The sequence below is a fragment of the Triticum aestivum genome, chromosome 3B (genome assembly GCF_018294505.1).
Source record: "Triticum aestivum cultivar Chinese Spring chromosome 3B, IWGSC CS RefSeq v2.1, whole genome shotgun sequence".
Lineage (NCBI taxonomy): Eukaryota > Viridiplantae > Streptophyta > Magnoliopsida > Poales > Poaceae > Triticum > Triticum aestivum.
In genome coordinates, this window is record NC_057801.1 from 735742360 (window position 1) to 735767999 (window position 25640).

The following is a 25640-nucleotide window of genomic DNA, read 5'->3' on the forward strand; positions in this document are numbered from 1 at the left end:
CCAAGTGGAATGGTATAGCGCAAATTAATTAAACCCATTAAGAGCATGGCTAATAACATAGTCGGGTGCTGGCTATATACTAATGCCATGTCACTTAAAGCTTTCTTAAAAGCCCACTAGTATAATAGATTGACTACTACTATAAGCTAGCTATTAGATTGAATGTAGCAATTAATGCTTGCATGCAAAGGAATGCAATGAAACACATCTGATTGGAAGAGAGGAAGTAACGCCGGCCTTTTAGCTCTCACGCCGCTACATGCAACGAGTACATATCTGGTGGAAACCGTATATTCAGCGAAAACATGGAAACTTGGTCTTGTGCCGTTGGATAGAAAATGTGTGCTGCGAGATGGAAGGATGTACAAATTGCAAATATAACCCCGCAAGAATTCTGCACCTCGGTACAGACCCTGAGCCCTTATGTACCTTTCCCCGTAGCAGTAATGCCAATCCCCATTCTATTTCCTACCGTGAGAAGCTAGGGTTAGGAGACGAGCCGGCCAGACCCTTTCTTTTGGCGCTGGGCGGCGGGCGACGAGCGGCGCCGGTGATTTCTCTACTCCTGGTGATTATCCCGCTAACAGTGGCGGCCCTATTCCGAGCGTTCCGTGCTGGGCCGGCGGTCAGCGAGCGCCACGGCTGATTCCTCTCCGGCGATTGTGCAGCCAACCGTGCTCAATCCCCAACTATCCCCAATTGGATTTGGGTCCCTAGGTATGAGGATTTGTACCCTTCATATTTTCTTCTTTGCCCCATTCTCCTTTGTCCCAATTGCTCATCTAGTGGGTTCCTCTACTCTAGATTGGACTAGATTTGCAAAGCAAACAGAGGAGGCGACTAGCTCGTGGCTCATTGGGTTGTCTCCTCCAAGTTCAGCACATCTAAAAAGGAAATAGGAGAGGGGATGAGGTAGTGGCATCTTGCCAGCAACTGCTTATTTTCTTAGAGGTCACTGTCCAGATTTTTGTCTTGAAGAAATTGGCAAGATATAATGTACTTGCTCCTAATTAAGTGTTATATACATCTATGACTATACGTGTGTTGCTGCTTGGCATGTGTGCTGTGTGTGACAGTAATCTAATCAAAATTGATATCTGTATAAACTGCTACTGCTACTGTATAGATGGAATTTAGATGACGATAAGTATGTCCGTCCTATGATTCCACTTACAAACTGTATATCTTGTTTTGTGCAGTAACTATGGAATGCCAAAGTGAAGTGAGCAAGGCTCCTTTTTTGGCTATTTGTGATATCCAGTCTGATGCAGAATCAGCCGTCCACACTAGGCCAACTCTGGACATTGGGTTTACTACACCACAGAAATCTTATAGTGCACCTTTCTGTGTAAGTACTTGCCTAACTAATATGTACTCCCTCACTAATTTAGTGATCTATAAACGATCTTATATTTCTTTACAGAGAGAGTACATCTCTACAATTTCCTGTATTCCAACAAAGTAAATCTGTTCTGCCTTTCGTTCAAATTGTAGGGCTCATATTGTACTCCAGAGTGTGATGATGCCATCAGACTAGCCATAGGGATGACTTTTGCTGATTTGAACGCAGCCAAGGAGTTCTATGAAGCTTATGCACATCATGTTGGTTTTTCAGTACGTGTGGGGCACCAAAAGACTGTCAATGGTGTCGTTACTCACAAGTGTTTCTGCTGTGACCGTGAAGGTTTCCGTGAAGAGCGGAAAGGTAAGGAAACTTTGGTAGCTAGCACTGGTAGTAAGAGGAGATATGAGAGGAAAATCACTAGATGTGGGTGTGAAGCTAAACTTGCGGTCAAACGCACGGTCGAGAATAAGTACGTTGTGACACTTTTCACAAAGGAGCACACACACACACACTTGTATCGCCCAGTAAAAAATAATTCATTAGATCAAACAGGAAAGTCAGCCAACAAGCAAAAACTACATTATGGAACTGTCATAAAGCTAGCATTGGCACATCCCTAGCATACAGGTTCCTTTGTGTAGACTTGGGGGGGTTTGAGAATGTTGGCTGTACAAAGAGAGACTTGCAAAATCACCACCGAAACCTTAGGTGCCTCATCAAGTCATCCGATGCTCAAATGTTTGTTGACCAGCTTGCTAGAAAACATCTTGCAAATTCAGGATTTTATTTTGATTATGTTCTTGATGATAAGGGCAGACTAGTACATGTGTTCTGGGCGGATGCCACATGTAGGAAAAATTATGCTTTATTTGGAGAGCTTGTGTCCTTTGACTCAACGTATAGCACCAATCAATATAACATGATATTCACCCCCTTTACTGGAATCAATCACCATAAGGCAAGTGTTTGTTTTGGTGCTGCAATGTTACATGATGAGAAGGCAGATTCCTATAAGTGGTTGTTTTGCACTTTCTTGAAAGCTATGGGAGGGGCTGCACCTAGGTTTATAATAACCGACGAATGTAGTAGCATGGACAATGCAATAAGGGAAGTTTTCCCAGCAGCCGCACATAGGCTATGCATGTGGCATATTATGAATAAGATTCCGCAGAAGGTTGGCCCTGATTTGAAGACCGATGAGGATTTCCATGAACGATTAGGTCGGTGCGTGTGGTCTTCTGAAACTCCTACTGAATTTGAGGAACGATGGAAAGAAATTATGTCAGAGTATGGGTTGGAAGATGATGAATGGTTCAGTAAAAGATTCAACCTTCGAGAATCATGGATACCAGCTTATTTCAAAGAAATAGCTTTGTCAGGGCTTATGCGGACCACCTCAAGGTCAGAGAGTGCCAATTCTTTTTTCTCACGTATTATTGGTTACAAACATGCTTTGCTTGAGTTTTGGCTTAGATTTGACACGGCTTTGGAAGAACAACATCATAAGGAGTTGCAAGAGGACCATGTGAGCCTACATACGATGCCTGTGTTGAAGACATCGTGGGCGATTGAAAAGCATGGCAGCGAGGTGTTCACGCATGAGATATTCAGGATTTTCAACATGAGTTGCTTGCTGATAGGGATCGTTGCCTTGTTGAGATGATGGCACATGATGGTGAGGTTAAAACAGTAACTATACATGATGGCTATAAGAAATTAAGGGTGGTAACTTACAACACAACAACCATGGTAGGTTCTTGCACATGTAAGTTGTTTGAGACGCATGGTATCCCATGTCGTCATCTGATCCATGTCCTAAGAACAGCCCAGCTAAATGAACTACCAAAGCATTATGTACTCAAAAGGTTTAGAAAGGATTGCAAAACCGAGCCAGTCTTTGACGAGGATGGCATTCTATTGGAAGGCAATGAGAGCAGTTCAGTTGATCCGGAGATACAAAAATTAGCTTCAGAAACATTTAAGAAGATGGAAGACCTTTTAGTACAAGCGAAGCAATCTCAGGTCAGCATGCAATTCTTGAGAGATCACATTTTTGCACTTGGAGAGCAATTGTCTACCCAAGTTCCAGCGAAAAAACAAACTCAAACAGAAGAATTTGAGGAATTTTTAGGTTGTTCTATTCCAAGTGAGGTTCATATCCATCCTCCAAATGATATTCGATCAAGGGGTAGAATCAAAAGACTAAAGGGGTACAGGGATAAGGGTGGAAAGCAAAGACAGAAAGAGAAGAACAAGAACAAGGACAAGCAAATGCAGCAGAAATGATCACGGTACATTCCTCTGGACTTAGTTTAGAGAATAGTTCTAAAATTGTGCTTGATAATAAATATAACACACACTGATGTAACTATATTCATAGATTAGTATTAAAAATTTGTTTATAAAATTTTTGTATAATTTCCAGTGATGTTTCCTACTGCTTGACCAATTAAACTTTTTTGTTTCAGGTTGCTTGGTGGCCCTACCGACTTCTGCAAGTTATTAGGAATAATGGAGGTATTAGCTAGTGTACTGGAGCTATGTGCTAAATGACTGATGTATATAAAGGTGTAGATCTGCTATCACTATTAATGATGCGTCTATTTTGTAAGTGCGTACTGGAGTGAGGCATTATCTCTGAGTGACTGAATCAGATTGATATTGCATAATCACACTATGTGCAGCTATACTATTTGCCTTACTTAAGTCTATTCTAGGCAATGGTTTCAATTGCTAGAAGAGAATGTGCTATGTGAAGCGCAGGAGTTCTTGAACTGGGCAATGGTTTGGTTGTGGTTTCGGCATTGATCTAGGCAATGGTTTAAGCTGTTCTATTTAAATTTACAAGGAACTGGGCAGACTTCGATGTTTATGGCAGAGCTTTGTTGGACATGGACGAGGAGCTAGCTGTGACACTTGTAAGCATCAGGGGGTTATGTGTAGAACAACTTCACTGGGAGCGGGCGTTTTTCTGCAAAACTGCATGTAGCAGTTATGGGTGAATCTTGTCTATACATACAAGATCCAACAGCCTGTGGTAGGGTTTCCACGCTTCCACTGAAAGCTGGGTTTTCACCTGATATTGTCTCACATGCAACTTCCTTTTTCTCTTTTGTTGCGCTGCAGCCCGGCGACTAGAGAAGCGCCCGCTGCCTTCTCTTTCATGCTTTCTCTCTCCTCCACCTGGGATTTTGATGACCTGTGATGTCTTATAGCCTGCTGACTGTGTACTATTGTACTTGCTCTAAGAGGCGCTAGAATGATGGCCAACCAGCCACACCATGTGGCACATACTGGTTGGTCACGATGAGAAAGGTATTTTTAGAGTTTTTTAAATAGTAGGGAGACTTTTCTCTCTAGAAAAGTTTTTCTAGTTTTTTTTTTCTTTTGAGATGGTTGTGATGTCCACGTAAGGCGAAAGTATTTTTTAAAATTTTTTACATGATGATGAGATACGCATAGCTTCCTCTCAAGCGGCCCGCAATGGCGGCCCCAACCACTAGTGATCCTCAAAAGAGGTGCCCATGGCAGCCCCAACTGCTCATTGTCAGTGATCATCATGAATTCATGTGCCAGGGTCCCAGATCATTGCAAACCCCATCAATTTCTCTGTCCACCGACAAGATTTGTCGCGTACTATATCTTGGGTACCTTTGGGCTACGGAGGCAGCAAATGCAACTAGCTACAATGTTCATCACGATGCATGCTAGTTGGTGACGGTGAGAAAGGTATTTTTAGATTTTTTTAAATAGTAGGGAGACTTTTCTTTTTACAAAAGTTTTTTTAGGTTTTTTTTAAGATGATTGTGATGTCCACGTGATGCGAAATATTTTTAAAAAAATTTAACATGATGGTGAGGTGCGCATAGCTTCCTATCAAACGGCCCTGTAATGGGGGCCCCAACCACTAGTGATTGTCAAAAGAGGTGCCCATGGCAGCCTCAACTGCTCATTGTCATTGATTTACATCAGTGACAGAAGGTGCCCACCGTTCGTCAAGTCAAGTCAAGATTTACATCAGTGCGTGACCCGTGAGGGCATCAGGCCATCTTGAAACCTGTTCGGCTCGTGCACTGAACCCCATCAATTACAGAGGCGCGCCCTATTCCTTTGAACCGATTCAACACTCGTACATCCTCCTCTGGCCCTCCCAGACGAGAAGAATATGTGCGTCCTCGCCACCACCCTCACCCAGCTCAGCTAGCCTCCACCAGAACCACTAGCCGGCCGGCGCAAGGAGAGGGAGCCATGTCCGAGCTCGCGGCGGGCGCCGTGAGCTCCCTGCTGGTTGTCATCCGCAGCGAGGCGCTGCTGCTGCGCGGCGTCCGGGACGACGTGCAGTTCATCAAGGAGGAGATGGAGAGCATGAAGAGCTTCCTGACGCACCTGACCAGGTGGGCGCCCCCTGGCGGCGAGCACGACGACCAGGTACGCACCTGGATGAACCAGGTGCGGCTGCTCGCCCAGGACTGCAACAACTCCATCGGCCTCTACCTCTACAGGGGGAACCCCGACATCCGCCGCGCCAGGGGCGGACTCCGAGGCTACCTCTGGTGGGCAACATGGTTCTTCCACAAGTTGGCCGCGCAGCACCGCGCGGCCGAGGAGCTGCGCCTGCTCAAGGAGCGGGCGCGCGACGTCGGCGAGCGGCGGTTGAGGTACGGCGTGGAGGTCCCGACCATGTCAGGCAAGGGGCAATCGCCTTCAAGGGCATCGTCGTCGTCCTCCTGGGCTGCTGCGGCAGGTGGCTATGCTGCTGCTGGGGACGACGAAGAAGAAGAAGAAGGTGACGATCAACTCGTGGGGGTGATGGCGGTCCGCGGCCATTCTGCTAGAAGAGCCTTCACCGAATCTCGCAGCCTGGACGACTACGCCAAGGCAAAGCTATGGAAATGGGCAGAAGGAGTTCCTGCAGGTGCTGGAGAAACTTTGTCCATGGTCGTTGTGGCACCCTACAAACATCAGGACTTCCTCGCACTTGTACAAGAAATTTGGGTTTTGAAAAGGCCAGAGGACTTAGGGTACCATCGCATTGTCTTGGTCGACATCCTGGCCTTGCACCATGATTCCATGCCGCTACGGCCCAAGGAAGTTCTCTTCTACATTCTGCGCGAGCTCAAGCAGGCCAAATCCAACCCCCAGGAGCAAGGCACGGAAGGCCAAGTGGATCTTGACTCTTGGGAAGTTTATCTAAGAAGATGGCAAATTTACCGTGAAAAGAAAAGGGCTATTGCTCTTCTTGATATCGAGGAGAATATCAAAGAGATGAAGATTTATGAAAAGCTTGACAAAATCAAAAGTGGTATTCAAAGTCGACTAGCAAAGGGCGACGGACTACCCAAGGGCGACAAGCTGCAGGGTGATTTTGACCAGTTGGACCTAGACGTGCAACTTCAGCTGCTGCTCCAGACAGCGTCTCAACAAGATCAAAATGGAAAGAACAAAGACATGCATAGATTACCGGCATGGGACAAGAAGAACATCATCGTCAAGAAGCTTAAGGAGCATATGGAAGCAGAGGAAAAGGGCAAGAAGCTTGAAGAGGAAGAAGTTGCCAAGCATATGGGGGAGGAAGGAGAAGAAGCCACAACCAAGCATATGGAGGAGGAAGGAGGGGAAGGAGTAACATGCAAACATATGGATGATGGAGGAGGAGAAGATGCCGCGGCCAAGCATATGGAGGAGGAAGGAAGAGGAGCAGTAACATGCAAACACATGGAGGATGGGGGAGGAGAAGTAGCCATACATAGGAAGAAGGAAATGGAGGGGGGAGGAGAAGTAACCATACATACGGAGGAGGATAGGGAGGAAGAGGAAGAAGGAGGCGGGGGAGGAGGAGAAACAACCGAGCATATGAAGCGGGGAGGAGAAGTGGCCATACATAGGGAGAAAGGTATGGAGGAGGGAGAAGAAGAAGTAACCATACATATGGAGGAGGAGGAGGAGGACGACGACAAAGGCGAAGACGGAAAAAAAGAAATGCAAAGTCGGCAGACGGCATGGATTGAGCTCGCTGATGCACAATATGCACACATCCTGCGGAAACTGTTCCCCAAGACCAGCAGCAGCAGCAAGCCCCTGCAGGCTCAAGACAGATCCATGGACAAGCAAGCTACAAAGACCACGACGGCTACATTGGGTGAGGATCAAATAAAAAAACTCATCCATGCCGCAAAGGAAGATATCTTACGGGAGCTGAAGCAAGGAAAATATGACAAGAGTGAAGGGACAGGTGAACCTGGTGCTCCGGATCAAAACCCAGAAACTGTTTCTGAAAATATATTTGCCTGTTTCGTGGATGAGATGATGGACAAAATGAAGCATGAGTTCAAAGAGCAGCTCAAGATCAAAGGTCTAGTGGATGAGATTAAACATAACTTGAATTATGTTCCGTACCTGGATAATTATGAATGTCCCTTGTTTATCCTCAAAGTTGATGAGTTGATGGATGTTTCCGCATGGGAGGATATCAGAAATTCTTTAAGCCTGTTAAACTGCAGCGCTGATTTAATGATCATCACCGCCACAAAGGACACCCAGCTGGCTAAAGAATATTGCTATCCACCGCGGGAACCTATAGACTATTCTCTTGCTGGGCTCTACCATGATACAGTGCTCGAGTTTATTGGCCAGCAGAAGAATGAAAACAGCTACAACCCCCAAATTTTCCAAGATATCTTGTACAAATGTGAGCCACATGAATTCTGCATGAAGATCTTTACTCATGCTTTGTATGCTAACCCCAAGAGGAGCAATGAGGAGTTGCTCAAGCTGCACAGCACCCTGCAGGCTTTACCAACAACATCATTCAACAGCATCGCTAAGGTGATGTTCAAGTTCTCTTACAATGACCTGCCTAAAGAATACAAGTCCTGCTTGTTGTACCTAGCTATCTTCTCTCCTGGACAAAAGATCAGGCGGTCAACATTGATTGCACGATGGGTTACAGAAGGGCTGACATCCAAGGAAGATTGGCCCAGTTCTGTGCGTCAGGCCAACCGATGTTTTGTCACGCTCGTTGGCCGGTGCCTTGTTGATCCTGCTGACATTGATGTCATGGGAAATGTAAAGAGCTGTGTCGTAAGTGATCCAGTTCATGGATTCATTACCACCATCGCCAGAAAACAACACATTGTGGAGACACGCCTGTCACATCACTTGGCTCGCCACTTCTCCATTTTCAACCATCTCCAACTCCGCAGCTCTGATAGAATTGATCAATTCTTCAAGGGGCTCTCTAAATCATCTCAAGTGTCCCTGCTCAAGGTGCTAGATCTAGAAGGTTGTCTGTGCTTTCTTAAGAAGAAACATCAATACCTCAAGGAAATCTGCAGCAAGATGTTACTGCTCAAGTATCTGAGCCTAAGGAGAACAGATATTACCCAGCTACCCAGTGAAATCAACAACCTCCGTGAGCTAGAGGTACTAGATATCCGAGAGACTAAGGTGCCTCCACATGCAACAGCACATATCCTGCTATTGAAGCTGAAGCTTCTGCTTGCTGGTCACATTGATCCAAGCAATTTTGAATCTAATCCCCGGATTCCTCATAGGATCGACAAAATGGTAAACGTGGAGGTACTATCCAATGTCAAGGCCAAGCAGAGTCATGATTTAAAAGATATTGGAAGGCTATGGCAGCTGAGGAAGCTAGGTGTGGTTATCGATGATAAGGATAGTCACCTCAAGAATTTGCTTAAGGCGATCAGTGACCTACATGAGTGTCTCTGTTCTCTGTCAATCACTACTCCCATAGCCACACCACATGAGGCAGAGTTGCCAGAAGTCAATGTACCTTACCTAAAAAAACATCCCAAGATTCTTGAGTCTCTAAGCATCAAGGGAACCACACAGAAGGGGCGTCTTCTTCCATTGTTCATAAAAGGTGATAACAACAAACTTGCCAAGATAACTCTATGTCAAACTCTGCTGAGAAAAGATGATATGGAAGTCCTCGCCAAGCTGCCCAAGTTAAGGTGTGTCAAGCTCCAACACATTGTATGCACCGAGCACATGCTGAACTTCAAGGGCGGTGAATTCAGATGCCTCAAGTACCTTGTTGTTGAGGACTCGGACTTGACTAATATCAATTTTGAGGATGGTTCAGCCAGTGAGCTCGAGAAGATGGTTTTGTCTATCAGCAGCGAATGCTCTATTTCTGGAGTTGACTGTCTTCCTAAACTGAAAGAGCTTGAGTTGAACAGCAGCTTATGCGTCAGTTTGCTTCACGATGCCGAACAGATAGCCAAGCTGACTCTTCGTGATACATTGTTAGAGCAAGCTGCTCTACAACTGCTCACCAAGAAACCAAATATACGCTGTCTGGTGCTCTTGGACAAGTCTCTTGGTGGAACAAAGAATGAGATTACATTAGAAAAAGATGAGTTCTTATGGCTCAACCTCCTTGTTGTTGACTGCTCAGCCATCACCAAGATTGTCTTCAACAGCGGGTCTGCTCCTAGGCTCGAGAAGATTGTCTGGTCATCTTCCACATCTCTCTCCGGCATCGACAACCTTCCAAGATTGAAGGAGCTTGAGTTCAACGGTGACAAAGTCCCCAATGAGGTGAGTGAGGCCATTGAAAAGCATAAAAACAAGCCTAGTTTTAAACATAATGGACCGGAAACTCAAAACGAAGCAAAAGGAGATGGAGAAGAGGATGACGACGATGCTGCAACATTCTCCTGCTGGAAGAAACAGGTTTGACACCGGAAGGGCCCCTCCTTTCATCCCATGGTATGGTTTGCGTGTGCTAGTGTGGATTGCAATGTGTTCTGCTTGTCTGTTAATTTCCTTGTGTTTATGTTCAGCGTGCATTGCAACTGAAGTATGTCCGTTTACTTGCTCTACGTGAGTGCCCTAGTGGCTCCGATTGAGCATAAACGGTTGTATCTATGCCTGTATTTGAATTCGTGGGGATTTCCTCTGTATCGAACATCATTAGCATTCGTGTACGGTTTCATGTAATAAGTGTGATGTTTGTGCGCACATTTGACTTCTTATTAAAATATGCAGTGTGTATCAATATGCTTTGATTGGGTTCTGCAACTCAAAGATGAACTGGTGTGTCTCATGATATACAGATATATAGTTACCTGTAATGTAGAGCATCCGTTGCTTCAAACTAGCTGAGTAGCTCTTGCAGTAATGGCTGACGATGTACTTGAAGCAGAACCTTGTGCAGATTAAGAATGTGTGATCCACAATCTGTCTGCATCTCCTGATTGCCAGACAAGCATTAGTGAAGAATCGACATTGTTTTCAGCTGTATGTTGGCATGTATTTGGTTGGTAGCTCGCGTAGTTTCTCCCGCTGTTTGCTGGTGAAGAAGCCAGTATGCTGACAAGTTCCTCTGCTCGCGTAGAGGATGTGTCCATCTGCTGCAATTCATTCAGAAAAAAACTTGTGTAACGATCTGCAGCGATGGAGAGGAGCACTAGCAGTCTATCACCTACCAATCCACTTGAAATGTGCAGATGCATGCAGCAATCATGGCTCTTCACTTGAAATGTGTAACTGTAAGCATAAGACCTGCAGAAATGTGTAACTGTAACGGGAAAAATTCAGCAATAAAATGTAGTAATGTCTGTTTCTCTTATTCCTCTTTGAGATCAGCAGATCGGAAGGAGTTGGAGGAGGCGCAGTGCCCCCACCTTACCTCCAATCCGTGAACGGCGATGAGCAGCAAAAGACGACACTGACGGTTTGTCCTTCCTCCTCGTTGGTACTGGGCGATCTTTTCGATATCGATCGAGGCTGCGACGAAGGAGGGGGAGGGAGGGCAGCAGGGAGTCAGAGGCGACGGCGAGGGTGCGGCCGCCGGCCCTGGCGGAGGAAGAGAGAGAAGGGGGTTGCGCTTGCGGGGGCGGCGTGGATACGGATGAGACGAGGAAGTGCATTTTCTTTTAATGGAGAAATTTAATTTTGCTACCGAAATAATTCACTCTCTTTTTTGGAATAATTCACTTTTTCTGTTCACACAGACCCTTATACGTACGCACATACACTCATTTCTATACACGCACACACCCGAGAGACTTGAACCGACGCATTATTGACGAAGTCGCCACATACGTGTCTCCTCCCACTAAACGCACATTACCAAAAGACCTAAAAAAGATTTAGAAAAATGCGAGCACCATTGTCAAGCCTGGAACTTGAATTCTTGTGGGCAGGGTATACCATTGTCCTCCTAACTATCCAATCACAAATTGATTCGCCCCTAACAGCTTTTTTGGCGCGATCCAGTGTCATAAAGTAATTCATTTATCAGTAAACAACTACAATTATGGCTAAGGTTGCAGAAAACGGTGATTTTTGTTTGGGCAGTGTCAGGCGTGTGCCGGTCACCTGCCAAGGCGCGGTCCAGAAAAAAAATTCCCCACACATCCATCCCGAGAAGGCGCTGGTTGTCGGCTCCTCTGACCTGGATACACCACCTGTTTCTACCTAGTACAACAGGTCTAAGAGGCAATGCATTTTGGATGATTGTCTATTAATTTTTTTTCGCTATGATGTGTATATACGTGGTATGATTCTACCTAGTACAAGAGGTATAAGAGACAATGCATTTGGATTATTGTCTATGATTTTTTTTTCTTTTCGCTATGATGCGTTAAGAGACAGAAGCGTCGAGCGTCCTTACAGCCCAGGCTGAGTGAACATCAGCCCTCCCGGATGGGGTGAGAGGGCGATTCGTCGAAGAGCTAGCCCTGGACTCGACGATTACAGAGGCACGCTTCGAACCGATTCGTTTCTCGGCGATCTTATAAAGAAGAAAAGGAGATTCGTTTCTGGAAGAGCGTGCACTGGACCCAGCGATTACAGAGGCACGCTTTGAACCGGTTCGTTTCTTTCTTTTCCCTCCTCTGGCTCTCCCATACGAGGGGAAGAATGTGTGCGTCGTCGCCACCGCCCAGCTCAGCTAGCCTCCATCAGTTCAACTAGAAACCGCCAATTCAACTAGAAACCGCCCAACCGGCCGGCGCAAGGAGAGGGAGCCATGGCCGAGCTCGCGGCGGGCGCCGTGAGCTCCCTGCTGGTCGTCATACGCAGTGAGGCGCGGCTACTGCGTGGCGTCCGGGACGACGTACAGTTCATCAAGGAGGAGATGGAGAGCATGAAGAGCTTCCTGACACACCTGGCCAAGTCGGCACCCCCCGGCGGCGAGCACGATGAGCAGGTGCGCACCTGGATGAACCAGGTGCGGCTGCTCGCCCAGGACTGCAACAACTGCATCGACCTCTACCTCTACAGGGGGAACCCCGACATCCACCGTGCCAGAGGCGGGCTCCGTGGCTACCTCTGGTGGGCGACCTGGTTCTTGCACAAGCTGGTCGCACAGCACCGTGCGGCCCAGCAGCTGCGCCTGCTCAAGGAGCGGGCGCGCGACGTTGGCGAGCGGCGGATGAGATATGGCGTGGAGGTTCCAGCCAAGTCAGACAAGGGGAAATCGCCGCTAACAGCAGCATCGTCGTCGCAGGCTGCAGCGGTAGGTGGCTATGCTGCTGTTGGGGACGATGACGAAGAAGAAAACGGTGACGATCAACTCGTGGGGGTGATGGCAGCCGTTGGCCATTCTGCTCAAAGAGCCTTCACTGAGCCTCGCACTCTAGACGACTACGTCAAGGCAAAGCTATGGGAATGGGCACGTGGAGTTCCAGGAGGCGCCGACGAAAGTCTGTCCATAGTCGTTGTGGCACCCTACACATATCAGGACCTCTTCGCTGTTGTACAAGAAATCTGGGGTTTGAGACAAAACTGGGAGTACAGCCCCTACAATCGCATTGTCTTGGTTGACATCCCGGCTGTGCACCTGCATTTTACGCCGCTACGACCCAAGGAAGTTCTCTTCTACATTCTGCGCGAGCTCAAGCATGCCAAATCCCAACCCCGGGATCAAGGCACAGAAGGCCAAGTGGAGGAGAAGCATCTTGACCCTTGGTCAGCTTACATGAGAAGATTGCAAATTTACAATGAAAAGAAGAGGGCTTTTGCTCTTCTTAAAATCGAGGAGAGTATCAAAGAGATGAGGATCTATGAAAAGCTTCACAAAATCAAGAGTGATATTCAAGGTCGACTAAAGAATAAGGGTGGCGGACTACGGAAGGGCGACAAGCTGCTGGGAGATTTTGACCAGCTGGACCTAGATGTACTCCTTCAGCTGCTGCTCCAGGCAGCGTCTCGACAAGATCAAAAGGGGAAGAACATGCATAGAGTGCCAGTGTGGGAAAACAGCAACATCATCGTCAACAAGCTTAAGGAGTATATGGAAGCAAAGGAAAAGGACAAGAAGCTCGAAGCGAAAGAAGCAGCCAAGCATATGGGGGCGGAAGAAGTAGAAGCCTCAGCCAAGCATATGAAGGAGGAAGGGGGAGGAGGAGGAGGAGGAGGAGAAACAGCCATACATAAGGAGGAGGAAAAAGGAGGTCGGGGAGAGGGAGAAACAGCCAAACATATGGCGGCGGAAGAAGTAGAAAAAGCCTCAGGCAAGCATATGAAGGAGGAAGGAGGAGGAGGAGGAGAAACAGCCATACATAAGGAGGAGGAAAAAGGAGGTGGGGGAGGAGGAGAAACAGCCAAGCATATGGCGGCCGAAGAAGTAGCAGAAGCCTCAGCCAAGCATATGAAGGAGGAAGGAGGAGGAGGAGGAGGAGAAACAGCCATACATAAGGAAGAGGAAAAAGGAGGTGGGGGAGGAGGAGAAACAACCAAGCATATGGCGGCGGAAGAAGTAGAAGAAGCCTCAGCCAAGCATATGAAGGAGGGAGGAGGAGGAGGAGAAACAGCCATACATAAGGAGGAGGAAAAAGGAGGTGGGGGAGGAGGAGAAACATCCAAGCATATGGAGAAGGAGGTACGTGGCGGAGAAATCGAAAGTCAGCAGACGGCATGGATTCAGCTTGATGAGGTACAATATGCACACATTCTACGGAAGCTGCTCCCCAAGAGCGTCAGCAAGCCCTTGCAGGCTCAAGACAGATCCTTGGACAGGCAAGCTACGAAGACCACAAAGGCTACATTGGGTGAGGATCAAATCAAACAAATGATCCACGACGCAAAGGAAGACATCTTACGAGAGCTGCAGCAAGGCAAACATGACAAGAGTGAAGGGACAGGTGAACGTGAAGCTATGGGTCAAAACCCAGAAAGTGTTTCTGAAAGAATATTTGCCGGTCTCGTGGACCAGATGATGGAAAAAATGAAGGATGAGTTCAAAGAGCAGTTCAAGATCAAAGGGCTCGTGAACGAGATTAAAAATAACTTGAATCCTCATCCGTTCCGAGATAACAAGTGTGAATGCCCCCTGTTTATCCTCAAAGTTGATGAGCTGATGGATGTTTCCACATGTGAGGATATCAGAAATGCTTTGAGCCTGTTAAACTGCAGCGCCGATTTAATGATCGTCACCACCACAAAGGACATCCAGCTGGCTAAAGAATATTGCTATCCACAGCGACAACCTATAGACTATTCTCTTGCTGGCCTCTACCATGATACAGTGCTCGAGTATACTAGTCAGCAGAAGAATGAAGACAGCTATAACCCCCAAATTTTTCATGATATCTTGTATGAGTGTGAGCCACATGAATTCTGCATGAAGATCTTCACTCATGCTCTGTATGCTAACCCCAAGAGGAGCGGTGACGAGTTACACAAGCTGCACAGCACCCTGCATGCTTTACCAACAACATCATTCTACAGCATCGCTAAGGTGATGTTCAAGTTCTCCTACAATGACCTTCCTAAAGAATACAAGTCCTGCTTGCTGTACCTAGCTATCTTCTCTCCCAGACAAAAGATCAGGCGGTCAACCTTGATTGCAAGGTGGGTTGCAGAAGGGCTGACATCCAAGGAAGACTGGCCCAGTTCTGTGCGTCAGGCCAACCGATGTTTTGACACACTCGTTGGTCGGTGCCTTATTGATCCTGCTGATATTGATGCCATGGGAAAAGTAAAGAGCTGCGTCGTAAGTGATTCAGTTCATGGATTCATTACCACCATCGCAAGAAAACAACACATTGTGGAGACACGCCTGTCACATCACTTGGCTCGCCACTTCTCCATATTCAATGACCTCCAACTCCGCAGCTCTGATAAAATTGATCATTCTTCCATGGGCTCTCTAAATCATCTCAAGTATCCCTGCTCAAGGTGCTAGATCTAGAAGGTTGTCCGTGCTTTCTTGAGAAGAACCATCGGTACCTCAAGGAAATCTGCAGCAAGATGTTACTGCTCAAGTATCTGAGCCTAAGGAAAACAGATATTACCCAGCTACCAAGTGAAATCAACAACCTCCGTGAGCTAGAGGTACTGGATATCCGACAAACTGATATACCTTCACATGCAACAACAAATATCCTGCTCTTGAAGCTGAAGCGTCTGCTAGCTGGCCACGCTGATCCAAGCAATTTTGAATCCAGCCCCCGGATTCCTCATAGTGTCGACAAAATGCTAAACATGGAGGTACTATCCAATGTAAAGGCCCAGAAGAGTCGTGATTTAAAAGATATTGGAAAGCTATGGCAGCTGAGGAAGCTAGGTGTGGTTATCCATGATATGGATAGCCATGTCAGGAATTTGCTTCAGGAGATCGGTGACTTACATGAGTGCCTTCGTTCTCTGTCAATCACTACTACTCCTGTAGCCTCACCACGCAAGGCTACTCCTTCCAGTGCAGAGTTACCCGGCTCTCTCTTAAAACACTTCCCCAAGATCCTTGAGAGTCTAAGCATCAGGGGAACCACACAGAAGGTGCGTCTTCTTCCATTGTTCATAGATGGTGATAAAAACAAACTTGCCAAGGTAACTCTATGTCATACTCCGCTGAGCAAAGATGATCTGGAAGCCCTTGCCAAGCTGCCCAAGTTACGGTGTGTTAGGCTCCAACACATTTCATGCACCGAGCCCATGCTGAACTTCAAGGAGGGTAAATTCAAATGCCTCAAGTACCTTCTTGTTGAGGGCTCGGCCTTGACTAATATCACTTTTGAGCATGGAGCAGCGAGTGAGCTTGAGAAGATGGTTTTGTCTTTCACCGGAATAGGTTCTATTTCTGGAGTTGAGTTTCTTCCAAAATTGGAAGAGCTCGAGTTGAACAGCAGCTTCTGTGGCAGTTTGCTATCATCATTTGACAATGTCAGACAAATAACCAAGCTGACTCTTCGTGGTACATTGCTAGAGCAAGATGCTCTACAACTGCTCACCAAGAAACAAAATATACGTTGTCTGGTGCTCATGGACAAGTCTTTTGGTGGAACACATGAGATTACATTAAAAAAAGATGAGTTCTTATGTCTCAACCTCCTTGTTGTTGACTGCTCAGCCATCACCAAGATTGTCTTCAACAGCGGGTCTACTCCTAGGCTCGAGAAGATTGTCTGGTCATCTTCCACAACTCTCTCCGGCATCGACAAACTTCCCAGATTGAAGGAGCTCGAGTTCAAGGGTGACAAAGTCCCTGATGAGGTGAGAAAGGCCATTGATAAGCATGACAACAAGCCTAGTCTTACTGGACCAGAAACTCAAGACTAAGCAAAAGGAGATTAAGAAGAAGATGAAGATGACGCTGCAACATTCCCTTTCTGCTGGAAGAAACAGGTTTGACGCCGGAAGGGCCTCTCCGTTGATCCCATGGTGTGGTCTGCGTGTGCTAGTGTGGATTGCAATCTGTTCTGCTTATCTGTTGATTTCTTTCTGCTGCGTGTTTATGTTCTGCGTGCATTACAACTGAAGTGTCCATTTATCTGCTCTGCATGAGTGCCCTGGTGGCTCCGACAGAGCATAAATGGTTGTATCTAATTCGTGTGGCTTTCCTATGTATCGAACGTCGTATGCATCCGTGTACGGTTTCATGTAATAAAGTGTGATGTTTGTGGACGCATTCGACTTCTTATTAATGTACAGTGTGATGTGAGTATGCTTTGATTGGGTCCTGCAACTCAAAGATGAACTGGTGTGTGTCATTGATATAGTTACCTGTAATGTACGTAGAATGTAGGCATCCGTTTGCTTCAAATCAGCTGAGTAGCTGTTGCACTAGTACCTGATTATGTACTTGAAGCAGAACTTTATGCAGATTAAGAAGAAAGAATGTGTGACCCAATCTGTCTGCAACTTCTGCATCTTCTGATTGTCAGGCAAGCACTAGCGCCCCGGGAAGAATCGAAAAAATGTTGGCGTGCATTTGGTTGGTAGCTCGCCTAGTTTTTCTCTCATTGTTTGCTGGTGGAGAAGCCGATACAGTTTCAAAATTTAACCGATCCACTTGAATTGTGCAGGCGCACGCGGCAATCACGGCTCTTGTCTTCCTCGTGTAAGAAATCAGATCCACCTGCGGAGACAGAAGCGCGCATCGAGGAGGGGATTTCAGCAAGAAAAAAAAAAGTAGTCTCTGCTGCTCTAATTCCTCTTTGAGATCAGCAAGCAGATCGGAAGGGGGTTGAACCTTACCTAGAATCCGTGAACGACGACGAGCAACAAAACGCGACACTGACGACGGCTTTGCCCTTCCTCTCTTCGTTGGTACTGGGCCTGGGCGGAGATATTTTCGATTTCGATTGACGCCGCGACCAAGGAGGATGAGGACCATCGATGGCAAAGGGAATCGGGGGCCACGGCGAAGGTGCGGCCGCCGACCCAGAGGAAGGGGGGGGGGGGGGGGGGGGGGGGCTCGGCGGTGGCGGCGTGGCCGTTGATACGGACTAGTGGTTCCTGTGGCGCCCCTTGAGACAAAACTTATTTTCATTTTAAAAAAAAAATACATGGAGTCCTCGTGTTCGTCTAAAAAAACATCTCAGAAAAATATCCTCACATTCGTTAAAAAAAGAAGTAAAAAAGAAAAAAAAATTACCACCACAGAGTGCTAACGAGTGCCACTTTGCTTAACCCTTCATTTAAAAAGTACCAGAGGTCCTCACCTTCATCTAAAAAATACATCTATAATACCTAAATAGCTCATCCCACTATCCTATTTCTCTTGACATGCAGCCTATCCACATCAGCAGGACTGCCACATCAGCGTTTATTTAGAGACTTACAAGCGGGACCCAGCACAGTAAAAAACAGACATGTTGGCTTCAGTTACCGCTGTTAGGTCCCAGGACAGAGCCTCCGCACGGACTAATCCAGCCCAACCCATCTCCCCCGCTTTCCCCCCTGACTAAATTCTGGCGGGCCACCCGCCCAGGACCTAGGATGGTCTCACAAGCAGGATCGGTGGGCCGGCCACCTCAGCAAACTAAAATTCGCAACTAATATATTTTATTTCCGCTGAGGCGTTATCGGCTCGAGGACACGCACGCTGGCTCCGTTCATCTCCTCCATTATTTCCCCCTCTTCCTCTCCTAGCTCCACTCATCTAATGTAAACAAATCCTCGCATTGATTCTTTCAGTGGTTCGGTTCGTCTCCCCTCAATCAATAAAATCTCTGCCTCAACTATAACAAGTCACCGACAAAGATGACGGAACTGCCGTTCCATATCGCGCCGCCGCCAGCCAAACCTTCGCGGGCCATCTCCACCGGAGAACGGCGTGATGCTGACCCGGAGTCCAGTGATTGACACCGTCGCACGGCCGAACTGTACCGGAGGACCAGCTGAGCTGCACCAGATCACACCCCAGTAGAGAACTGCGCTGCAACATCCGCTCCCTCGTGCGCATCATCCCACGGATCCAGCGGCCGGGGACGCGATGCTACGTCGGGGTGCTCGCCGATCGGGCCGGCGGCTGCATCGCGGATGGATCGGCTGACCTCGCCGGCGTCAAGGTGTGGGCACGGGCCCAAGACTCACGCCCCGGCATCGAATCTGGCACCCAACGAGGCACACTTCCCAACGCTGACATCCTCCTCCAACATCACTTCGGCCAGAGGTGGGGGGCTCTCCTTCCTTTCTTCACATCCTTAGGTCTGAACGAGTTTTTGAGTTAGCTTGGTTGAAATCTCTAATTTATGCGTTGTAGGAAGCTTTGTTCATCTCCAGCCGTCCCCATTGCATCAAGTCCGGTAGGCCTCTCTACCTCTCATGTTAATTAGTGTAGTACAAATAGCTGCAGTCATGGTCCATACTATCAACTATGCCCAACTACCATCCTGCATCTCTCTCTCTCTCTCTCTCTCTCTCTCTCTCTCTCATGTTAGTTTAGTACAGATTTTATTGGTATTTTAATCCTTTTCTCTGGTTGTTTTGTATGGTCAGAGCATATTCAAGTTCATTTTCAGGTATGTTGTTCCCTGGTACGTAGTACTATTCCACTGAACGGCATGGGATCGATCTAACACCCGAGTGATGAAATATTTTGATTGAGATTTGTGTTCTTCCCCTACTGCAAGGTTTTATTCATCTACTTGCATAAATGAAACAAAATATGAAGTGACTCTTATGAACATACTTGAATTCTCTCTGGGACTGAAGATAACTGTACATGCTTGCCTTGAGTTACTTTGATGTCCTATTGAAGTGGAGAATGCAGTTTCTTTTGGATACGTCTCATCCTGGATGTGTTTGTTTAGCCAGCATACTCCCTGGATATACTAATGTGATGACAAATAAGGGTGCTGATGTGTTTCTGCTTTGTAGGCAGGTGCTACGATTTTTTAATCTATACTAGAATCGGAACTGATGTTCAGTGTTCAACCATGCATGTGTACTTACAATAAAACAATCTTCTCTAAATTAAGCACATGGACATTATCTGTTCAAACCTAAAGCTTCACTTGATAAATGTAAGCGTCTAATTAAATAGTGGCTTGCCAATTATTCAATCAAAATGTTGAATTTAGATCTTAGTAATGAATAGCCCTTTTCTTTAGTTTGAATATCATTATTTGATTGTTCTGATGTAAATTACAACTTGAGCCTAAATGTATATATGTCCTTGCTGAGAGGATCAAACGAAACCTGTTTTGATTGTCCTTCTGTTTTATTGTTCTATGTTTGTTTGCATCCTCTTAAACATAATGCAATAAAAATAGAGTTTGTGTGTTGTCATAGTCAGAAGCAATGTCATTTCTCATACCTTCGGTTATTCTTCCGGTCAAAAATGGACCAAGCTGGGCAATGCAAGCTAATTGCCGTTTGGACGCATTAGCACCACAAAAGGATGTCAAATTAGCGTGAAGTCTCTTTGTCTCTTGCTCAACATATTTATCTAAACTTATTATGAGAAAATCTGATCAAACTATGGTGGTACTCTTTTCTTAACTTACAATATCATTCTGCGAAAAGTTCAAATAAATATATTTTTCATGATTTCATTATCTCTTGCTCCAGAAAACTTAACTCTTACGTAATGCTATAAATTACCGCAGCAACGCGCGGGGTATTATCTAGTTTAAAAAATAATCCACACCTTCATCTAATTTTTTTTTCAAAAGATTTCTCACCGCGGCCAACCAGCTTGCGCCACGTGGCATAGCTGGTTGGCCTCCCTTCATATGTAGCTTAATGGGTTTAATTTTACAAGGAAGTGCATTTTCCTTTAATTATTGGATTGGAGAAATTTAATTTTGCTACCCAAACAATCCACTTCTTTTTTGGAATAATTCACCTTTTAGGGCTCTCTCTTTGCGATGGCCCGTGGCGTTAGGTTTGGCGTGAGGGCGGGGCTCGGGGCTTGCTGAGGCGGCGGCCCTGGATGACGGCCTACACGTCTTGGCTCTCTCGCGAGCAGCGTGTTAGCAGGTGTTGGCAGTGTGCTTCGGCCATGTGGGTGGCGGGATACACGGTTGTTCGTGGTCTTGGTAAAGTTGTCACCGGCGATGGTGGCCTAGCCCTGATCTGAATCTGGAGTTTCCAGCCGCCGCAGTGGTCCCTCGTCAGGGTGGGGTCTGTTGCATGTTCCAGTAGTCTAGAGGATGGAGGAGCCGAGTGAAAGCTTTGCGTCGGGACGCCGGTGGTGGTGACGCCTGCGGGTGTCACATTTCCCTTGGGGCGCTGCTTCGGTCATCTCCCTCCCCTTCGGCACTGTGGGTCAAACTTGCGTCTGCTTTGATGGACACGATGGTGAGGCGCATGGCGGTGTTACCTTCTTAGGGTGTCTGTCGATGAGTGTGGGCAACAAATCTCATGTGCTTCTCCTCCGCAACACTCTAGCGGCGTTTGGTAGTGCACTCATGTGCAATTTTTCACGTCTTTGGTGTGTTCTATTGTGTTTTCCTGTTTTGATCAGCTTTTGAGGATTTGCTCAACACCATGTACCTTTGTTCGGCCAGCAGGGCGAGCATGTTTCTAGTAGTAGTAGAGTAGTAGCACACTGCCATTTCATGAGCAATAACAAGAAGGTGAAGTTTCCTACAAGGAATAAGGTAGCTCCATCAACGTCCAAGTACACAAGTGCGTTCTAAAATGTAAATGTATACAGCAGCAACACGAAATCAACATCTAGAATCTGTCATAAAAAAACATCTCAAATTTAAAAAAGAGGGAGAAATTCAAGCATTGGAGTGGCAGCATAAATTGAAAGGTACAATGCCGTTCACAATCTTTGACAACGGAAGCCAAAGCAAACCAATCCATTTCCGGGTTCACCACTCCAAACTATATACAGACACAATTAAGATTCTACTGAACTGGAGACCTCACACACCAACAATCTGCTTAAAAACCACTGATACATGATGCAAGAATTAACAACCAGGTCATAGGCCTAATAACAACATCACTGACCCCGAGTCTCAACCACGACACCAAACTACGAACAAGCTGGCACTAACATACACCCCTTAGTCCTCCTCCACTATAGCTGCTTAGATGGCCACATTGGCCAGTTACCATCACCTGCCCGCTTCGACTCCCCAGCTCGTCCGTGGTGGGTTCATCACCGAGGAGCCTTGCTCATCCAAGCCACCGACCACGAGGGCGTCACGGCTTAGATCTGGTGATGCGTTGCGGAACCTGCCATCCTTGTCCTCCAGCAAGTTGCCCAGACCGCCCAGGTCGCCTATCTCTGCTGCCATCCTGGGCTCATCCCATGCCACCGGCTTTCTGCCCATCTCGATGTCGCCAACAGCTCTCCCCATGTTTGGGCTCATGAAACCGTTCGTCGAGCGAGGCCTCAGGCCCTGCTCCTGTGGAACTCTGGCGCCGAAGTTGTTCCTGGAAGCAGGGATCGGCGTGAAGAAGATCTCCTTGATGTTCTCCACAACTCCTCTGTTGTATGGGTTGGCCCGTTGGTCATAGCGATACCTGAAGTTCTCATATGTTGTCTACAGAAGTAAATGGCAAAAATGGTTAGCAACTGACAGAATGGAATCACGACGCGAGACTGGAATTATACCATTTCAGGGAACAGTATTTACCTGGTTAGTGCTCATGAGATACAAGTGAAACACTGAGAGGCCACCAACAAACCAAACCGCGATAAATGTGTATACAACCAGAGCGATCGACGCAGGGGTCTTTGCCATTGCCTTCCATATTGTTATCTGCTCCGCATCTCTGATCTTAATAATGTACACCCAGGAGAATCCAAAGACATAGAGGCAGAGAAGAGTCGTTGAGAAGACAAACATATAGAAGAACCTGTAATTCCGCTGCACAATCATATGCAACCTTGTAAGCACTTCAAATTATTTCAGAATCTATCAATCAAACAGAACTGAGCATGTTGAAACAGGCGATGCTATATACCACAATATGAAATGCTAGCATACTATTCTGTCAGCATATGCAAGTGAATCAAACTAACAAGTGTAGAGTACAACAAGAGATGAAATATTGCATAGTAAAGAGCTTAGACCTCTTAGATATTCTCAAGAACCAAAATATGAGTGTGGCCTGCACAAGGCAATGCAAAAAAAAAAGGGGTACAACATGCTATTTATAGGTATGTGTATTCGGTTAATGAACTTACAAGTCCTATGCACTGCCCAACCCATGGGCAGTGATGGTCAAATCGCTCGACGCAGTTGTTGCAGATAGAGCAATGGGAGCATCGAGGAGGCCGGTACAGCATACAGGTGTCACAGTACTTTGTCTTCACAGTGATTCCATTCACAACGACGTCCTTCACTCGGGGCAACCGCAATGGTGGAGTCTGGTTAGCTCCAACTTCAGCATTGCCTTCAAAACCTTCAGGTTCTGGAGGATGTGCATTTCGAGGTATGATTCCTGGATCCCTCCCAGAAGTGAGAAATAGAAGACTCAAATCCTGCAGAGTGACAGATGACAGAAAAGCCAAAGCAGTAAGTGAAGAGTACTGTGGATACATACATTTTTCTGTTTACCAGGAAAAATCACAAACAAAGACAACAACATTGTATTTATATCCAGTTCACAAGGTGTGAGGGGATAGCAGCATTAAAATATGCTGCTGCTACTGGCCAGCAAGTTCAAGGGTACAACAAGCTATGGCCCCCTTCCTTGATATCCACAAACCCAATTGCATTTATACAATCAGGATCAATTGGTCAATAAACACGACAAGCATGACCAAGGAAGGTATTACAGTTCAATTAGCACAATATCATAGTCCAGATCTGTATTATCTGGAACAAATCGGCTAATTAAAAAGCAATTTAAATAAAGGCACATACTCATAGTAGTACAATCTGTACTTCAACTTATATGTTTCTCACTTCCTATTGATTGGACATGTAATCACATAAAACCCAGAGTAGATTCACAGCCTTGTAATCGAACCATATTGGTTCTTTCAATGGAAATTGGAGAGGGAGGCCTCTCTTTAATAAAAAAAAATGGATTCACAGCATGTGCATTATCTGAACTTGCAAAGCAGCTTGTAACTAATGAAAGTCCCACCGACTATCCCCAAACAATAACATGTACTGAGTGCAAGACATATCTGAAAATCAAGGAAGAAGGTGATCCGAAAGGGTTACAAATGGTACTCACATATGCCGTGAATACAACTGCCACAACCATCACCGGTAACCCCAGGCCATAAGAGAAGCTATTCATCAATTCTTTTGCAACGAACACACAGAAGACTGTTACTGGAGCGATAATGAGGAACATGGTGACAAACAAGGATCTCGCATCGGGTCCAAATATAAACCTCCCCTGGAGGAAAAATACCTGCAAATAGACAGTACACTATATCAGTCCCAGTCACATTTTCTCCACTGCTTAGCTGCACAACAACAGTCTGAAGATCTCACACAGACAACTTCTTCCCAAGCTAATGTAGGCACCAATGACACTTTCTCTATGAATAATTCGTTCGGAAAAGAACAAGTGAAGCGAAATATACACTTACAATTTAGCATCATCAAAGTGGAAGGATCATTAATACATTCATTGCTAGAAGCATTAAGTCTCAGCTAAAACTCCATTCCTTACCACATTAACTAGCACCGAATCAAAACTGTCCACTGGCGTTTACTGTCCTTGTCATGAACAAGAACAAGGACACCACTGTCACCACATATGTCCCAGAACCTACACTCCCCTAGCACACGATGCACAAAATCGTACTAGTAAAACGCAAGGAGAAAAAACGAGCAACCATCTACGCGGAGCTCAGCAGAAGAACCCTAGCATGCATTTCCGCAAGCCAATCTAGCGACCACCTCGAGGACGCACAGATCCACGCGCGCGCCCAATAGGGGGGGGGGGGGGGGGGGGGGGGGGGGGGGGGGGGGGGGACATGGAAGGTGGGTTAGAGGAGAGGGGAGGCGGCGGGCTCACATTGTTCCCTTTCCAGGCCTGGTACACCAGCGGCCCCTCGCCGCCGGAGCCGGCGCCGGCGCTCGGCCCGTTCATCGCCGCGGCGCTCCCGGGCCAGCAATCCCCTGCGGGATCACGCCCCGGATCGCGGCATGGCCGCCGGAGAGCTCCCTCCCTTGCTCCCGCGCCCGCTCCGCCGCCCGCCGCCGGGGCCGTGAGCTCCCTCCCAATGCCCGCCCGCCGCCGCGCCGCCGCCGATGCCGGGAGCCCAGACAGAGAAACCTGACACCCCGAGAGAGAGAGAGAGAGCGCAGCAGATGGAGGGGGGCTCGCTAGCTGGGGACGCGTAGTAATAACCGGGTCCGTGCCTTTTGGTTTTGCATCTACGCCCCTGGAGTTTTAGGATTTTTTTGTTTTCCTCCTCCTAGCTCATTTGAATATGATTAAGTAGCTTCGCACCTTTCTACTAGTCTCCATGTGTTTTGTTTTGTTTAATGGACGTTGGTGTGCTGTGATCTGTGTTGCTAAAAGTTGCTGGAGTGGGGGTTAGTACAACTGAACTGTGGCACCACTTCGTAATTCAAATACACCCATTGAGCAGTTGAGCTGGAAAAGAGAAGAAACATGGTGCCTGTCTTTCGGATGGATTGTCAGGTATAAATGAGAG

The 25640-nt window shown here is 46.8% G+C and overlaps 3 protein-coding genes, 2 long non-coding RNA genes and 1 pseudogene across 5 annotated transcripts; 4 read left to right on the top strand and 2 right to left on the bottom strand.

The window, feature by feature from the left end:
- The first annotated feature begins 478 nt into the window (after window positions 1-478).
- On the top strand, window positions 479-3532 carry LOC123072071 (protein FAR-RED IMPAIRED RESPONSE 1-like). Its single transcript, XM_044495628.1, has 4 exons — window positions 479-717; window positions 805-912; window positions 1200-1348; window positions 1495-3532. Exon 4 carries the CDS (start codon window positions 2082-2084, stop codon window positions 3006-3008), a length of 927 nt encoding a protein of 308 aa, XP_044351563.1. The 5' UTR covers window positions 479-717; window positions 805-912; window positions 1200-1348; window positions 1495-2081; the 3' UTR covers window positions 3009-3532.
- Window positions 3533-5417: 1885 nt separating this feature from the next.
- Window positions 5418-10405, top strand: LOC123072070 (uncharacterized). The gene has a single exon (XM_044495627.1). It carries the CDS (start codon window positions 5594-5596, stop codon window positions 10049-10051), a length of 4458 nt encoding a protein of 1485 aa, XP_044351562.1. The 5' UTR covers window positions 5418-5593; the 3' UTR covers window positions 10052-10405.
- Window positions 10406-12257: 1852 nt separating this feature from the next.
- Window positions 12258-17228, top strand: LOC123072069 (uncharacterized; annotated as a pseudogene).
- A 61-nt stretch (window positions 17229-17289) lies between these two features.
- Window positions 17290-18008, bottom strand: LOC123072073 (uncharacterized). Its single transcript, XR_006434827.1, has 2 exons — window positions 17798-18008; window positions 17290-17678 (listed from the first exon to the last, which is right to left on the bottom strand). It is a non-coding gene; the product is annotated as an uncharacterized lncRNA (long non-coding RNA).
- A 648-nt stretch (window positions 18009-18656) lies between these two features.
- Window positions 18657-20337, top strand: LOC123066251 (uncharacterized). Its single transcript, XR_006431285.1, has 2 exons — window positions 18657-19217; window positions 19308-20337. It is a non-coding gene; the product is annotated as an uncharacterized lncRNA (long non-coding RNA).
- A 1453-nt stretch (window positions 20338-21790) lies between these two features.
- LOC123072074 (probable protein S-acyltransferase 7) lies at window positions 21791-25287 on the bottom strand. The gene is made up of 5 exons (XM_044495629.1): window positions 24995-25287; window positions 24200-24382; window positions 23199-23495; window positions 22645-22878; window positions 21791-22551 (listed from the first exon to the last, which is right to left on the bottom strand). Exons 1-5 carry the CDS (start codon window positions 25067-25069, stop codon window positions 22120-22122), a joined length of 1221 nt encoding a protein of 406 aa, XP_044351564.1. The 5' UTR covers window positions 25070-25287; the 3' UTR covers window positions 21791-22119.
- Window positions 25288-25640: the final 353 nt, after the last annotated feature.